This window comes from Ochotona princeps, chromosome 24 (assembly GCF_030435755.1).
Source record: "Ochotona princeps isolate mOchPri1 chromosome 24, mOchPri1.hap1, whole genome shotgun sequence".
In the NCBI taxonomy this organism is placed as follows: domain Eukaryota; kingdom Metazoa; phylum Chordata; class Mammalia; order Lagomorpha; family Ochotonidae; genus Ochotona; species Ochotona princeps.
In genome coordinates, this window is record NC_080855.1 from 13,036,681 (window position 1) to 13,053,750 (window position 17,070).

Genomic DNA, 17,070 nt, shown 5'->3' on the forward strand with positions numbered 1-17,070 from the left:
CGATGTTGGCAGTATCAGTCACCAAGAATAGGACTACCAGGAAAGGTAGAGCTTCCAGACATACCCACAGCTGTTTACAAAGACACCCAGGAGTCCCCACAGGACGGAGCTGGCAGGGACAGTAAAGTGGATGAGCTTGCGGGCTGCATGTCCAACTTTGCCCTGAGTCAGCCCGTCCAGCAGTCTGTGAGCAGGGTCCCTTTTGGATGTAAGGATTTACTTATTTATTTTGAAAGTTCCCCAGAGAGGGGGAGCAACAGGGAGGGAGCTCTTCCATCTTCAGGTTCATTCCCCAGATGACTGCCGTGGCCAGGGCTGGGCCAGGCTGAAGTACTTATGCTATCTTCCACTGCTTCTCCCAGGCTATTAGTAGGGAGCCAGATTGGAAGCAAAGCAGCCAGGCCATGAACCAGCACTCATGTGGGATGTTGTTGTAAGCAACAGCCTTACTCGCCACACCACAATGCCGTCATCCTTTCCACTACCTCTCATTAAGATTTAGAAGTGTCCACTGCGTTAAAGGAAAAAGGGGACCAGTGCTGTGGCAATGTGGGTTCCCACTACCTGCAGTACCAGCATCCCATATGGGCACCGGTTCAAGTCCCAGCCACTCCACTTACGATCTAGCTCCCTGCTAATGGCCTTGGAAAGCAATGGAAGATGGCTCATGTCCTTGGGAGACTGGGCCATTGTGACCTTCTGGGGAGTGAACCAGCAGATGAAGATCTCTACCTCTGCTGCTGCCTCTCTGTAACTCTGCCTTTCAAATAAAATACGTCTTAAAAAAAAAAAAAGCAAGAATCAAGAGCCACTGAGCTTAATTATCCACTGCTTAAATTCACAATATTCTGCAGCAGAAATAATGGCATGAGGTTTCTCCTGGCGACAGCGTGAGATTTTTCTTGGCCAGAGCACACGGGCTGCAATTTAGTGAAAATAGCGGAATGTCAAGTGTTTGGACCCGGTGCCCTCAACCGTGGACATAAAAACAGAAACGTCCTGGGAGGAATCCTGCCAACCTGTTTTTACAAAAACTTGCTTCTGGATGCTCAGAATTTTTTTTTCTTGTGCTTTCTTAATGTGTACATTTTCCCAGGTTTGCCTCTCGCTAGCAAAAGTCTTCACACCTTTCGTTCTGTTCCTATAAGCCCACTTAAGCACACGCCTGCATTGTCTCCTCTGGCCATTTTTGTCACAGAACCTCCCTCTACCTCTTTCTCTGAATTGGCTTTTCTTTCATTTGGTATCTGTGGACATCTTATGCCAGCCGCTGTTTTCTGTCTCACCCCTCATTAGTGGTTGTACTGGAATGTGCATAATGACTAATGAAGTGGACTTCATGTGCGTTGCATTGTAATCGGGAGACAGTGGAAGACGTCAGATGGCCTTGTGGAATTTGCAGGATGACAAGGGGACTTTTCCCAGAGTTTCTGAGAGCCTGGGGAAAAAAGCAAAAACAAAATAAAAAAATCAAACTAGACCAGCCTCCTTAGGGCCTCAACCCCAAGGTCACCTCCAAGGCACCCCAGGCACTTCTGCCCCATGGGTTCCCTTGTGTGGGAAGATGTGAATTGTATGGCAAACTTCACTGTTGTGAAACTATCAACTGTAATCTTGTCAAAAAGTAAGAATTCAGGGCAAGGGCCCTGAAGCAGTTGGAATGGGAAAACCTGGTGGTAGGAACTCCCTTGTAGGAAGACAGTTGGTTAGGGGAGGACAGTGAGGAATCTCACCTGTGTGAAAGCATAACCAGCTGTAATCCCGTGGGAAAACTCTGGGAACTCAGGGCAAAGGTCCCGAAGCAATTGGAATGGAAAAGTATGGGCACAGGAACTCCCTCATCCTCCGACTTTTTTTTCCCCCTGTTTACATTCGCACTTTTAATAACAAACGCAGCAACAAAGATGTAATCCTTCAGCTTCGATAACTGATCAGAAAGGTACTTCTTCTCCCATATAATGTTTAATTATTAGTAGCTAGAACACGTTGTCTACTGATTGACCCCCTTGCATGGAAGCATGTAAACCACATCCTGTTAGACCCTCCTTCCTTGTATCTCGGGAACTCTCAGACTTTTGAAGTCTCCTGCTGTTAATCAACTTTGGCTGTTGACCGTCAGTCAGTAGCCTGTGTGTACGATTATCGGCTCCACGCACAAGTCCCTTGCTGTAGGACAGTGAATACACTTGTGGGGTGAACTCCTTGGAAGAGAGAACCAGCAGATGGAAGCAGGAGCAGTGTGGAGTTCTTGCTGTGAGCTTCATGCCATTCCCAAAGGCAAGGAGGAGCTGCCAAGGGAAAGGGAAAGGAAGGAGTCCTCTCCTCCCCCACCGGTGCCTTTCCCAGCCCACAGACCCTCTCTGTGAGGAGCTGGCTCAGTCCCTCATCTGAGGTCACCTGACACCACAGGTGAGACCCTGCGCCAGCAGCACTTGGCCCACCTGAGAGATAGGGTCTCTAAAGCTTGGAGAAGTCAAGACAGATATTTCAAGATCTGAAAAACTCCAAACTGTGACACCCTTCTGGTCCCAAGTGTTGTAGATGAGGGAGACTCAAGCTCCATCTATGGGAAATCTGTAAATGTTCTTGAAATGCTTGTTGAACAAGTGGGGCATATAAAGACCTCCAGGGATCCAGCTTGTAACGTCCGCGTTGGCCCCACCTTAGGGTGGTGGCTGATGCCTGATGTCTCTCGGTTTTAGGCCCCCGGGTGCCCAGACTACAGCATCCTCTCCTTCATGGGCGCGTTCCACGGGAGGACCATGGGTAAGGAGGGACCGGTGTGGTCCCAAGGTGTTGCTTAGGGTAACAGTGGGAGCAGCGACAGTGGTGACAGCTGCCTTTGTTCTGGTGTTGATGGTTTTTAGTGTCCAATCCCCTTGGCAGGTGTGGAAATGCAGGGTCAGCACGGAGAGGGAGGATGGTTTACTGTGCCATTTAGTGGCAGAGTCAGGATTTGAACCCTTGTTTGTCTGTCTTTGGAGCCCTAGCATCACTTGTGATAAGTCACAAAGCTAATGCATACACAGACTAGGGTTTCTAGGGTCGACCTCGTCTCCAGAGTGTATCAGGAATGGGTGTTGTGCATGCAATTAGCGCTCTCCCTAAACACTCCAAGTTTTGAGCTGAATGGCACTTGATCTAAGGTAAGGACAGTCCCAGTCCCCAAGCCAAGCACCTGCTTCTCTGTTTTGCTGGACCCAGGTTGCTTAGCGACCACGCACTCCAAAGCCATTCACAAGATCGACATTCCTTCCTTCGACTGGCCCATCGCGCCCTTTCCCCGGCTGAAGTATCCTCTGGAGGAGTTTGTGAAAGAGAACCAGCAAGAAGAAGCGCGCTGCCTGGAGGAGGTGACCCGCCCACCACCTCCACCACCCCACGGGTCTTCCAGGTCCTCCCAGGAAGAGTGCACCTGGGCACCTAGACAGTCTTCCCTGGGAGGGACAGAGGGGTGGGATGCCCTGGGTGCCACACCTGGAAAGGGAGGAAGAGAACGTTGCTTTTAGCACCCAGAATCCATTACCCCACTCTGACACCCATTTCTGTGTCCTTTAAGTCTCTGGGGGCCAAACTGCAATGACTCTAAAATAAGAGAATATGGATTTACTAGAAGAATATGGTTGCCTGAGCACCTGTAGCCTGCTGGTTTTCGGAGTGCTCTGGGGACTTGCCCTGAGGTTGAGTGTAGGGCTTGCACTTCAAGCACAAGCAGCCGCCCTCATCTGTTCCCTGCTCTGAGTTGTTGACGGGCCCTGGGAGGACCCTGGTGCTGGGAGACAACAGTGAGCACCAGTGCTGGGTTTGCGTTTGAGCTCAAACACGGTTGCTGGCTGTGCTCTTTAACACAGCATCATTTTCACTCCATATTTACTGTTCACTTATTAGATATTTAACCAAATGCTAGGTGCTGCATATTCAGTGGTAAATGAAAGAGATAGGATAATGGTCTCAGGCACCATACTCTTCAATAGAAATATAATACTACACACGTTAACTGCACATTTTGAAATCATCGCAGTATTCAGATGCCTCGAGATGGGTTGCCAACTTTGCAAAGGGCAGCTTAACCTGCCACGTGTACTTCACTCTACCGACTGCTTTCTAAGTGTTCGATAGCCACATGGGACTCAGGGCTACTGTACTGGAGAGTCTAGGGTGGTAGGGGGTCTTGGAAATTCAGACTTGAATACGTGGGTGAGAAAAGGACCACTGTTATCAGAGCAAGCGCTTGGAGCATCCCTCTTGGGACACCCACAGCCCAGAGCAGCGTCCCTGCCGCTGTCACACTCCAGCTCCCGATGGCAGATTCCTGTCCAGGTACACTGGGAGGCTTGGCTGACAGCTCAAGCTCGAGGGGGTTCATGACACCCACATGGAAGACCTCAGTTCAGTTCCAGGTTCAGACCTCCATCTGCCCCAGTGATGCCCACTATGGGGAGTAAATCAGCAGATGGGAGCTCTCTCTGTTTGCCTTTTAAATAAAATTAATGTTAAAAATAAAATGACATGATTATTCAACTATTAAGAAAGTACCTCAGTTACTACCCTTTCATTATCTACAAGGTGACGGTTTAAGACAAGAACACAAGAAATGCAACAACTTAGGGACAATCAGTTGCTTCTCTTACTTCCTCTCACTAGTAACAGCTAAAACAACTTTGAATTCATTAACATATAATTTACATCCACAAAAGATTCCCACTTTGGTGTCTAGTTAAATAGCATAATTTTTAAAAAAGATTTATTTTTTAAATGGGAAGATATTCAGAGGATGAGGAGAGAAAGATCTTCCTTCTGATGATTCACTCCCCCAAGTGACCACAATGGCCAGAACTGAGCCAATCTGAACCCAGGAGCCAGGAACTTCCTCCAGGTCTCCCACACAGGTGCAGGGTCCCAAGGCTTTGGGCCGTCCTTGACTGCTTTCCCAGCCACAAGCAGGGAGCTGGATGGGAAGCGGGGCTGCCGGGATTAGAACCAGTGCCCATATGGGATCCCAGAGAGGACTTTAGCTCCTAGGCTGCTGCACCAGACCCGAGTAGCATAATTTTTAAAAATTTTATTTGTTTATTCATTTGAAAGAGTTACAGGGAGTAGGGGGAGATGTTCCATCTGCTGGTTAACTCCAGTTGCATGCATTGGCTGGAGCTGGGCTGGGCCTGAGTCAGGAGCTTCTCCCAGGTCTCCCGCCTGAATAGCAGGGCCCCAGTTACCTGGGCCATCTTCGCTACTTTCCCCAGGTGCGTTAGCAGGGAAATGGATAGGAAACAGATAAACCTGCACCTCCATCCGGTGCTTATGTAGGCTGTTAGCATTGCAGGCAGCAGCTTAACCCACTGCAGCACACACCAGCCCTCCCCCACACCCCCAACCATTTTCAGCACTCTTTGGATGGGCACGTGAAACCCCGCTGCCTATCCAGAGCCTCTGCAGCTGACTTCCGTTCCCCTTTTGGAATGCAGGTGGAGGATCTGATCGTGAAATATCGGAAAAAGAAGAAGACAGTGGCTGGAATCATCGTGGAGCCCATCCAGTCCGAGGGCGGAGACAACCACGCATCCGATGACTTCTTTCGGAAGCTGCGAGACATTGCCAGGAAGGTCAGAGGGCAGGACCACGGTTCTCGGGCCGTGGGAATTTCTGGGTGATAGGCGGGATGTGGTACCTGGGGCCTGGGGAGCCCAGCACGGGCTTCACTGCTGGAGGCACTTCCTTCTGAATGGGACCAGGGCTGAAGCCATCGGCCCCATCGGCGTGGGCGGAGTTGAATGCTCCCATCTTTAGGGAAGATGCGCATGATGCTGTACTCAGCCACAGTCCTGGGATGGCTCGGCTGGCCCTGGGGTTTGGTAGCCTAGGGCTGGGTGGTGGGGGTGTCGGGTGTGGGTGTGAGCGGTCTTCTCTTGGTCTTCACTTGCCCTCTCCCATCCTGGGCCAGCACGGCTGTGCCTTCTTGGTAGACGAGGTCCAGACGGGAGGCGGCTGCACGGGCAAGTTCTGGGCGCATGAGCACTGGGGCCTGGACGACCCCGCAGATGTGATGACCTTCAGCAAGAAGATGATGACGGGGGGCTTCTTCCACAAGGAAGAGTTCAGGCCCAATGCTGTGAGTCCATGCTGCCTTCCCTCGGGGAGCACCCCCCCCCCCATCATTTCTTATGAGCAGCCAGGCACAGAGAGGTTAAACAAGTTGTCCAAGGCCACACAGCATGTAAGTGACAAAGCCAGGATTCTGACCAAGTCCATGCTGTTAACTATGCACTAGCACCTGTGTAAACAGAGTCTGTCCTGCCCACGCCCCGCAGCCACCAAGAGCCCAAGTGCCTTCCTTCTGCCATTCTGAGCTATAATTTCAAGGTGGCTTCATGATCCAAAACAGCTGCTAGCGCTCCAGCCATCACATCTCAGTTGCAGGAAGTAGGAGGCGGCCAGGACAGAGTGCCCCATCTCCTTGTCTTTGGCAGCCTTCCGAGAAATCTTACATTCACAATTCTGTTTCCAACACTCCACATGGGCCTGGTCCCCTGGCCACTCCTGATCATAAGGGAGGGTGGGAAGTGTGTGTTCGCTGGCCACGATGACATGTCCCAAATCACTCATGGGCAGGGTCAGACTGACAGCCAGGCCACACCTCTGAGCCCTGCAGCCCGGGCAGACGACAGCAGCTCCCAGAGCCTCGACCTCCTCCTCTGAGGGCTGTGGGGTACAAGGCCAAGGAGCCAGCTGTCCTGGTTCCTCGGGGTGGGGACGAGGGCAGGTGGTGTCCCGCTAACCCTGGTGGCCACTCCCTACCCTGGCTTCTCTCCTGTCCAAGTGAGGCGTGTCCGGAGGCTAGGGGTCATGGGGAGAGCCCTTCCAATACCCTGTGTCTCCTTGTAGCCCTACCGGATCTTCAACACCTGGCTTGGGGACCCGTGCAAGAACCTGCTGCTGGCCGAGGTCATCAACGTCATCAAGCGGGAGGATCTGCTCAGCAATGTCACCCACGCTGGCAAGGCCCTGCTCACGGGGCTGCTGGACCTTCAGGTACCTCCCCAGGCTGTACCTGGGGCTCGGTTGGGTGAAGGGGCACACGTCTCAGCGCCTCCTGCGGGGTGGTCCAGGATGACCCTGCCGGTTCCAGCCCCCCAGCCTCACCTCATGCTGTGCCTTCTGCAGGGACTGCTTCGCTGCCCTGTCCCCAGTCCTGTGCCCAGTCTCCGAACTCCCCGTTATCCCTGGACGCTGTGTTCGGGTGTCAGGAGTTCATCCATCATGTCCACGCCGTGCCCTGTCCCCTCCTACCACACACCACGCAGCTCCCAGGCTATTTTAAACATTCCATTAACTAAGCCAAAAGTACAAAAAGAAAAAAGAGGTGAAGTTAGTTTTAAGAATATGCTTTACCCAACCCATCTTATCCAAAACATTGCATCGATATAGAAAATGTAACTGGCTGTTCTAGATACCTTTCCTCATGGTAAGCCTTGGAGATCTGGTGTGTATTTACATTCTAGCACATTTGGATTTGGACTGTCACCACCTGACAGCCACCTGTGGCCACCACATGAGACAGTGCTACCCTCCATTACAGCCCAGTCAGCCTGCACCTGCACCCCCAAGCATGACTCTCCTAGACTTGGGGTGGAGTGGGCAGAACCTAGACGCCGAGAGCAGAGGTTATCTCCCCCAGATGGCCTTCCTTTGGCCTTCCCCAACGACACAGGAAGAACCACCATGGGCCGGCGGAGGGGTGGGGTGGGGGAGTGAGGAGCAGATATTGATGAGTGATGCTGATAATGGTGAGGTTGGTTGCAGCAGTGCTGGTGGTGATGGTGGTGATGACAATGGTGGTGGTAACAAACGCAGCACCTGCTGCTCCGGGTGCGCGTTCCTTGGCCGAGGCCCCGTGGCCACCCCTGCTTCATGGATGTGGGAGGGCTCGCAGAGGCCCCGTGGCCACCCCTGCTTCATGGATGTGGGAGGGCTCGCAGAGGCCCCGTGGCCACCCCTGCTTCATGGATGTGGGAGGGCTCGCAGACGTGGCCCGAGTCACACAGCTTCTGTGCAGTGTTGCTGGTGTCTGACTCTGGTGGACTTCCAAGTTCATGTCCTTCCCTGGTGCCCAGTGTCAAGGACCTCGTGATAAGAATACTTTCTGTTCATTGAGAAGCTGCTAAGGGTCAGGCCTTGCATTTGTCTTCTTTGAGCTATTTAAGGGCTGGTACTGTGGCATTGTGAGTTAAGATGCCTACCTGTGGGCTAGAATTCCACGTAGAATCCCACACTTTCGATTCGGCTTCCTGCTAATGGGCCTGGAAAGGGACTGGTGGATGGCCCAAGGGCTTGGAACCCTGTACCCGTAAGGGAGGTGAGGAAGAAGCTCCTGGCTCCAAACTGGTCTACCCTGCCACCCCCCTCCTTGTGGCCATCTAGAGAGTGAACCAACAGACGGAAGATTCCTCTCTCTCCCTCTCTAGGACTCTGCCTTTCAAATAAATAAGCGTAACTTTAAAAAAAATGTAAAATAAAAATGAATATTTATCTATTTGGGAGGCAGAATCACACACAGAATTTTCCATCTGGTTCGCTCCCCAAATGGCCACAGTGGCCAAGAAACGGTGACTCATAGTTTGGTACGAGTTTATCCCATGCAACATTTGGGACGTACTTAAGGTAAAGGACATTATTCACTGTGTAACTGAGATGCAGACTTACTAGATGTCCTGTATTCTATCTGGAAATGCTCACTCAGAATGGTTTGAAATTGGGAAGATGCCAGTAATCCTCATTTCCTGCCCAAGAAGTGGAGGCTGGGGGAGGGAAGCATTGGCCCAAGCTTAGGCAGCAGCATGGGAACCAAGTTTTCAACCCAGATCTGCCTGAATTATGAAAACTGCCGGGGTCAGTGTGGCTGTTGAGACAGGCAGGACCCTCCCACCAGCATGCTCTGCATGGACTGCAGAAGAGGGCTTTTCCTGGGTGTGAGTCCCACTTAAGTTCTAGGGAAGGGCCTGCATGGGGCCCCCCTCCTGCCTGCTGGATTGCTGCTTCACCGTCCAGTGGCACAGGAGGCATCTGCCTCCCTGGGAGACACCTGGGCCCTACCTGGGTTGTTTTTATGCAACTGCAGGATGAGGTGTGGGTCTGGGGTCTGGGGACAGGCAGGTCATGTCCCAGGTGGTGGTACTTCACTGCGGTCCATGCCGACTGATGGCTAGCTGCCATCCTCAGGGGCCATCCACCAGGTGCTTGAGATAAGAAAGAACAGGCAGAGTTCACAGTCTGAGCAGGGACTGGGTGGCAGCAGCACAGACAAGGCACCGGCCAGAAAGAGGCGGAGTGGTCTGGAATGAGTGGGAGATTGCACCCAGAGTGTCAGGGTCCCTTCCACGCCTCTGTGTCTGCTTCCCAGGACTCTAGCATGTCCCGGTGAGTGCTCTCCGCCCCCTCCCAGAGGGCCCTGATCAAGGTGGCCTGGCTCTGAGAAATGTGCAAAGAAGTGTTCCCCAAAGCAGTTTCCACAGAAAGGAAGCTGCGCTCCCCCAGTGCGTACACACATGCACACAAAGGTTCCCAGGCAAAAATCGCTGGCAGCCTGTTTTAGGGAGCTGAGTCAGCAAATTTCAAGGGGCCCCTACAAAGCTGAAGGCAAGGTGACTGGAATTAATGGGAATGCACAAGACGAGCAGGTGAGACCCCAGAGGGTCTGCAAGCACCCCAGCTGGGGTGCAGGGTTTATGTCGACAGTTGCTAAGATTTGCTGTGTGTGTGTGTCTGTCTGTGTATGTGCATGGTGAGAAAATGTGTGTATTAAGTGTGCTTGGGGAGAAAGGATGTGTGTGGGTGTAAATGTGGCACCCAGGCCACCCAGCAGCATAGGGTAGAATCAATGCCCAGAGCCTTGCAGGCTTCGTTCCCCGCATCTGTGGGATCCCCCTTTTACCAGGAGTGTGCACGAGGACTCTAGATGGGGCATGTCAGGGCCCAGACTGGGGCCCAGCTTTTTCACCCCAGAACATGAGTTTGCCTCCAGCGCCTACCCAGGAGCTATCATGCACCAAGACCCAGCTAGGCTGGAATCATTTGAGATGGTCCAGATCACCTGTGTGCTGTCCTTGGAGGGGACAGTAGAGAGGAGGGGGCCCCAGGATCTTCTGATCTGGGCACATTTCACACATGGGACTGCCGTGACACATTCCTACTCACAGTCCACAGCTTCTGGCCACAGGAGCCGAATCTCTCCCAGGCCTGCAGGAACAAGTGTGGGTCCTGGGGCAGTTTTGGGGAAGAATCTATTCTGTGTCCTTCTCTGGGCTTCTGGTAGCTTCTGTCAGGAATGGGCTCGCGTGTCTTGCAGATGCAATACCTCGACCTCTGCTCCTGCCTTTGCGTGGCCTTTGGCTATCTGTGTCCAGATGGCCCTGTTACATGGACACCCATGAGTGGCTTAGGGCCCACTCCCACCCAGTAAGGCCTCGTTTCAGCCTAACTCATGACAAGTGCAGAGACTCCGCTTTGAAATGAAGTCCCTGGCAGGGCACTCTTCTCTCCGGATGTCTGCTTTCCAGCTGCATCTCGTCTTCTTGTAGCCGCTCTGTTGCTTCCTAAGAGAAGAGCGACGCACAGCCACGGCTGCTGCCAGTAGAGCACCTGCAGAAACCCGGTGCCTCAAGCTTCTCGCCGTTGCCTGTTAGGATCTGGAGCATTTGCAAAGAGAAAGCACACGGTGGGCCTCTGGAGTGACTTGCCCAAGGCTGCACATGGAGAAAGAAGCAGAGCTGGGTTCGCTCAGGCCTGTGCAGAGGCCCCGAGGCTGGGCCACAGCGCCGACTGGGTGAGTGCAGCCCCAGGGGCTGCTGGCGTCCCAGGGACAGGCTCTAATGGCAGCCCTGTGTGTCCCACTGCAGGCCAGGTACCCCCAGTTCATCAGCAGAGTGAGAGGACGAGGCACCTTCTGCTCCTTTGACACTCCAGATGAGTCCACGCGGAATAAACTCATCCTTGTTGCCAGAAATAAAGGTAAGGGTGTGGACACTGAGCTAACCCGTGACTAGCGCTGCCTTGGGTGGACATAGGGCAGGACAGAGGGTGGGGGATCAGGTGGCCAAGGAGCCAGGACCGTGTCACACTGTCCTGCAGGTCAAGCTCAAGACTGGATTGTGTCCTGAGAGTGATGGGAAACTGCTGGACAGGTGTGAGAGTTATGGGCTAAGAGCAGAGTATCCAGTGTGTGTTAGGGTCAGTGTCATAATGCTTTCCCTTGTGCCGTCTTACAGAACCCCAAAGGGCGAGATAGTTAATGTCTTTCATCAACATGTTGTGGAAGATGTTAGACCACGAGGCCAGTGCTGTGGCGGGGTGGACTGGGCCTCTGCTTGCAGCACCAGCACCCCATGTGGGCACCGGTTTGATCCCCAGTGGCTCCACTTCTAATCCAGCTTATTGCAGGTGGCCTGGGGTAGAGGCTGGGGCAGCAGATGAGGGCTTGTATCCTTGCACCCCTGAACCCATGGCAGAGACCCAAAGGAAACTCCTGACTTCAGAGCAGCCCAGCTCTGGCCATTGCAGCCATCTGGGGAGTGAACTAGCAAATGGAAGATTCTCTCTGTCTACTCTGCATTTCAAAATAAAATAAATCCTTAAAAAAAAAAAAGCTAGACCATTCAGGTGCCCAGTTGTAAACGGTGAAGTCACCCTTTGACCAAGCAGGTCCCTCCTTCCTCAGTGGCAGCTCAGCATCCCAGAGATGAATGCATTACACCCGTATTGTGGTCTTATGTATCAAAGCAGAAGAGACAGGAAGATATCTTCCTGTTGCCTCCCACAGTATGCCTTAGCAGGAAGCCTTGTCCACAGTAGTGAGGCCGGGACTCAAGCCGGGTGCTCGAATGTGGGATGAGTCACCCCAAGCAATGACTCCACTGCACTGAACGCCTTCCACTGCTTCCTTTCTTTCCTCACCTCACCAAGAGGTCTGAAGAGAGGACTTTATCTCAGGATTTCTCTATTAGCAAACCTGGTGCAGGGTCCATAGTGCCGGCACTCAGCATTAGGAGAATGGGAGGGAAAGAAAGAAGAGTGGTTGAGATGGATGAAGGGAGAAGGAAGGAGAAAGGGGTGGGTGGGATCCAGGCAGGAAAGGAGCAGAGCAACTAGGTCAGATGGCAGCACTGGGGGCTGACGTGTGGATCTTACCCCCAGCCCTCCCAGTGCCGGACCTCACCCTTTGCCTCTCCTTCCAGGTGTGGTGCTGGGGGGCTGCGGTGACAAATCCATCCGTTTCCGTCCCACACTGGTCTTCAGGGATCACCATGCTCACCTGTTCCTCAACATATTCAGCGACATCTTAGCCGACTTCAAGTAGAGAAACCATTCCCACCACATTCGGAGAAAGCCTCAATCTCAACAGTCGTCAAATTGATTAATTTGCCTAATTCATGTCTTCACTTAAAAGGACCAGAAGCGAATACATCCACGGAAGGGTCATTTGTGCAGAGAGGATGGTTTTTGAGTGGAAAGAAAGGGAAGGGAGCGAGAGAGAGAGGGGGGCTGGCTTGGTTTCCCTCCCTGCGGAGCCAGGAGTTGGTGTTGGGTTAAAGCCCAGAAATTCTGCTTGAGCCCTGGATGTCGTCTTGAGAAAGACTGTGGGGTTCCCGGCCAAGTTCTGTCCGCCCTTGAGCAGCCCCAGCAGTCTCTCCAGAAGCCGGTTAAGGCCATTACCCCTGCTCCTGAGACTGGCAGCCAGGGTTCCCACCTCAAGGATGCTGACATCCCCACCCTATGCAAGCAGTCACACCCTGCCTGTCTCACCCAAGCCTGAAGTTCCAAGCTCCCCCAGGCACAATTCAGTAAGGGACTGGAAAAGATTACAGGAAGAAGGCAGTGAGGGTGGGGGACCCACAGGAATTGGGGTAAGGGGAGGGGTTGCTGGCCTCCCTATGAGTAGGATCTCTCTTCTCAGTCTGCCTGGGACCCCTCAACTGTGAATTTTGTCTTTGTCAGGGCTTTGCCTAGGGTAGATCTCTGAGTAGCATCCCTGCTGGTTCTTAACATCCTCCATTCTCTCCTCCCAGTCAGTGTCCCTGTGGACTGTGTGGAAGGAAGTTGCAGCCTGGGCATCCGTGGGATGGGCGCACTTGAGCCCAGGGGAGAGAGGCACAGACCTGTCACCCGACAGGGAAAGTCAGGGGCAGTGATGGCAGAACCGTGTCCTCCCGTCTCCCCAGGTCTCCCCTGCCAGCAGGCTCTCCCTTAGCTTTGACTCGTCTATCTTCTCTCCGCTTCCGAGCAGACCCATGAACTGCCTGGCAGATCCATCAGGCTAGATTTCTCCTTAGGTGGCGCATGGTGTGAATCAGAGGTCCGGAGCTCTGCATGTGGGGAAGGAACCTGGCGGCTGGTGGTTCACTTGTACTTGCCCGCTGAAATCGGGGCTCCTCCTGAGATGATGGAGTGTGGTGGCTGCCAGGGAGACAGCACTTAGCTGCCTAGCTGGGCTGCGGCTGAGGCTGGAGCTGAGCCAGTCTTGGAGCCCAGCTGCTGCAGATGCTCCTACAGCGAGCACGTCGACGGCCCTGCAGCCCTGGAGCGCTGCCTAGTGTGGGGGCTGACAAAGTCTGGCCACTGGTTCACTTCCTGGTGCCTTGGTTGACTCTCTTGGAAGCTGGGCATATCAAGGTCCCCTTGCTCTCTAAAGATTTCATTTCCATTCTCGCTCAGACCTGATCACCCACCTGTTTTTTGTTTGGGGGCATTGAAAGGCACTGACCTGTGGGACAGGTCTCGGTCACCAGGTATTCCCGACATCAGGGTTCCTTGGCTGTGTTTAGTGAGTTCTGCCACAGTGAAGGTCATCTTCACAGCCAGTCAGGCGGAGGGTGTATGCCTCTACCTCTGCCAGGCTTGAGTTATCTGTGTGTTCTTTTCTACATCATTCACTCATCACACCTCCCCGACACACCTGCATCACCCTGGCTCTGGGCTGTGCACCAGGGATAGATGAAATGACACATCACTGGGAACAGACTCTTCAGCCAGCAGCGTGGTAAGTGTTCTAACAGGTGCGTGCAGGAATGCCAGGGAAGCCCAGGGCAGACCCCAGTCAGGCCGCCCCTGGTCAGAGGGGGCTTGAGGGGACCGTGACATCTGAGCAGATTTTTGCAGAAAGTGCAAGAAAACCAGCCCACCAAGGAATGGTGTTGCAGAAAAGCAATGGCAGCAGAAGGCACATAGCTCTTGGTCTCACAGGGAGCCAGACTCCACAGCCAATATCCCAAGGGCCAAGGCCCCGGCCTCTGACAAGATGCAAACCAAATCAGAACTCATTCCTTGGTTTCAGTGTGATGTTTTCTGCCAGCTGTAGTCTGGGGTGCAAACGTGCATGTGGGCTCTGGGAGTCCAGAGGGTTTTAGGCCAGGGCATAATCAGAAACTCTGCTGTCCTCAGCAGAGGGAGTAGCTCCAGGATCTTGTCCTCTCCCCTTAGGGCATGGACAGAAGGGGAGAAGAAGAGGGAAGAAGGAATGAAATAATTTTCTCTGGAAAGCCATTCCCAGACTTAGTATTCATTCTTTACCAAGGGATGTTAACTTCTCGTAAGAAAAAAAAAAAAATCTTAAGCCATTCATTAGCAAGCTGACTCAGGGCAGGATGCGCCCCTGAGACGTCTTCTTTTCGGGGGAGGGGGGTCTAGTTAGAAGATTCTCGAGGAAAAGAATTCTCAGCTGAGCTTAGGAAACTGGGAAGAGTTTGGTGGGCACAGGAACCCCACCAAAAGATGGGGTTGTCTGGGGCAGTTCTGAGGCTGAAGGTCTGGAGTTGGAGCTGTCACACCGTGCCATCAAATGTAGTCACTGTCTGTAGCCAGTCTTGTCCCTCTTACAGAAACCAAGGTCCAGCGGTAGCGGGTTCCAGCACATCTTCCCTTTTATTATGAATGAGTGTTTTTTTAATAATTTTTACTGATGCTCAGTAACCATGCGAGGTTGTGCACACCGTAACTATAGATCTGTCTGTGTCGATAGCAGCTCTTGGTAGAAAACCATAGCTAGGGAGCATTGCAGACTTACACATTCAAAGTGGTCTTGCTTACAGTTCATGTTGATGGTGACAATAAATGATAAAGAAATTAACATGTCACGATGTAACTGATGACCATATGCAGAATCCTGTGAATCAAATCTGTTCCCTGTGTTAATCAGTATTCTTAGATTAAAAAAAAAGTTTATAATGGAAACATCTGAGTGAACATGGACTTTTTGGGATTAGAAATGGTTTTGTTACCTGACAAGTACTTTCTAAGTATCATACACCTGTTAGGGCGGGCACTCTACCTGAAGAAGTTGGTGGGTACGCAGCACTGTGTAGCCCGTAAGTCCAGGGAGGACATAGCATGTGACCAGGACCAGGACACGGGGAACAACCAGGAGTGGGCCTGACCTCCGCTCAGGTTCTGAGGTAAGATCAGACCAGTGCAGGTCCCAGCTCAGAGGCCCGGCCCCAAGCCCCCAGTCCTCCCCAGGACCTAGTGCTGTTGCCCTCCAACTTTCCCATGATCAGTCCAGATGCCCCAGGGCTTCCCAGAGGCCTAGCTGCTCACCTGAGTGAGTCCAGCTCCCCAAACACCTGTGTGAATCGCGCTCTGTCCAGGATGCGGCCGTAGCGCAGGGAGAGGTAGAAGGTGTGCTTCCCGCTGTACTGCTGGAGACGCACGAACAGCTCCTGGGGCCGGTCCTTTCCCTCTGACAGGGGGACCATGTCGGCCACGGGGCAGTAGGTGTCCTGCCGCCAGCCCCAGAAGGTCAGGTGAGCCACCCGCAGCACGGTGCCCGACTCGTTCACGTACAGGATGCCCACCAGCCTCCGGAAGAAGTGGCTCATCCAGCATAGCATGGCCAGTGCAAAGCCCGACACCCCAGTCAGCAGGCACAGCGAGTGGAGACTCATGAGGCCCTGTGAGTACCAGTAGACGCCAGGCGGCAAGGCCACCACTGTCAGGGCAGTCTGAGCCACCTTCAGCCGAGACAGGTACCCAAAGGCCCGGATGGCATGCAAGCGGTAGACCATCTGGAATTTCTCACTCTCCACGCCCGCCAAAGTCTCCTGGGTGGTGGGAGACCTGCTGCCCACCCACCTCTTGGGGTCTTCCTGCCCACTGCAGGACCACAGCCTTCTCCAGGCAGTTGGTCTCTGCCACCTGGGCATGGCTCGGAGGAGGGCAGCCTGCAAGAGAGACAAGAGATGGGTTCTCTATCAGGGTTCAGCACTTACAGGCATAAGCTTCAGTTTAGGGGCCACGACAGTGGTTCAACAGGCTAATCCTTCCCCTGCAAGCACTGGCATCCCATATGGGCACCGGTTCATGTCCCGGCTGCTCCACCTCCTGGGAAAGCAGAGGAGGATAGCTCAAGTGCTCAGGACCCTGCACCTACGTGGGAGACTCTGAAGAAGCGCCTGACTCCTGCCTTCAGATCAGCTCAGCTCTGGCCAGCGCAACCATTTGGGACGTGAGCCAGCCGATGGGTGATCTGTCTCTCCGAAAAATCTACCTTTCCGATAAATACAAGTATTTTTTTAAACGTTTCATTTACACTGCATACAGGGCCCTGCAGAACAGACTGAAGGAGGCGATGGTTTTAATGGCCTCAGCTTGGCACAGATGGTTCCGTGGGTGCCCCGGGAGGCTCTGTTTAGTAGCGGGCATGCTGGACTGCTTCGGGAACAGACCCTGTACAGCTTGGCACACACGCGGCTGTGGGATCGGCATTCGGCGGAGCCCGCGCACGCGGGGCGCCCACCGTCCTGGACTCACCCCGTGACCCCAGGAGGCCAGAGGGAGGACCAGAGCGTAACCCACACCGGGACAACCCCCCGAGGACCCTCCGAGTCGGACACGCAGGCGTCCTGCACGCCCCTCCGTCACACAACACCATCAATCTCCTTACCATGACCCCACGGCCCCGCAAGTCTCCCTTGCCCTACTCCGGGAACTTGTCAGAGAGCATGCCCGGATGTACGTGCCCGGCGACGCGCGTGGCATTCTGGGAGTTGTGGTACAACGTCCCTGACTGACTCTAGTCCGGGGCCC

The 17,070-nt window shown here is 53.4% G+C and overlaps 2 protein-coding genes across 4 annotated transcripts in view; one reads left to right on the top strand and one right to left on the bottom strand.

The window, feature by feature from the left end:
• The window catches only part of ABAT (4-aminobutyrate aminotransferase), a 63,190-nt gene extending 50,734 nt beyond the window's left edge, over window positions 1-12,456 (top strand). For all 3 annotated transcript variants that reach the window (XM_004586745.3, XM_058680817.1, XM_058680818.1), the window contains exons 10-16: window positions 2,703-2,766; window positions 3,205-3,353; window positions 5,466-5,603; window positions 5,942-6,109; window positions 6,883-7,029; window positions 10,893-11,004; window positions 12,228-12,456. In XM_004586745.3, the coding sequence (XP_004586802.2) occupies window positions 2,703-2,766; window positions 3,205-3,353; window positions 5,466-5,603; window positions 5,942-6,109; window positions 6,883-7,029; window positions 10,893-11,004; window positions 12,228-12,349 (900 nt within the window). In that variant the 3' untranslated portion in view covers window positions 12,350-12,456. The remainder of the gene's footprint in view (window positions 1-2,702; window positions 2,767-3,204; window positions 3,354-5,465; window positions 5,604-5,941; window positions 6,110-6,882; window positions 7,030-10,892; window positions 11,005-12,227) is intronic.
• Window positions 12,457-15,538: 3,082 nt separating this feature from the next.
• TMEM186 (transmembrane protein 186) lies at window positions 15,539-17,063 on the bottom strand. The gene is made up of 2 exons (XM_058680885.1): window positions 16,928-17,063; window positions 15,539-16,205 (listed from the first exon to the last, which is right to left on the bottom strand). The coding sequence occupies exons 1-2, from the start codon at window positions 16,928-16,930 to the stop codon at window positions 15,579-15,581; spliced, it is 630 nt and encodes a 209-aa protein (XP_058536868.1). The 5' UTR covers window positions 16,931-17,063; the 3' UTR covers window positions 15,539-15,578.
• Between the last annotated feature and the right edge of the window lie 7 nt (window positions 17,064-17,070).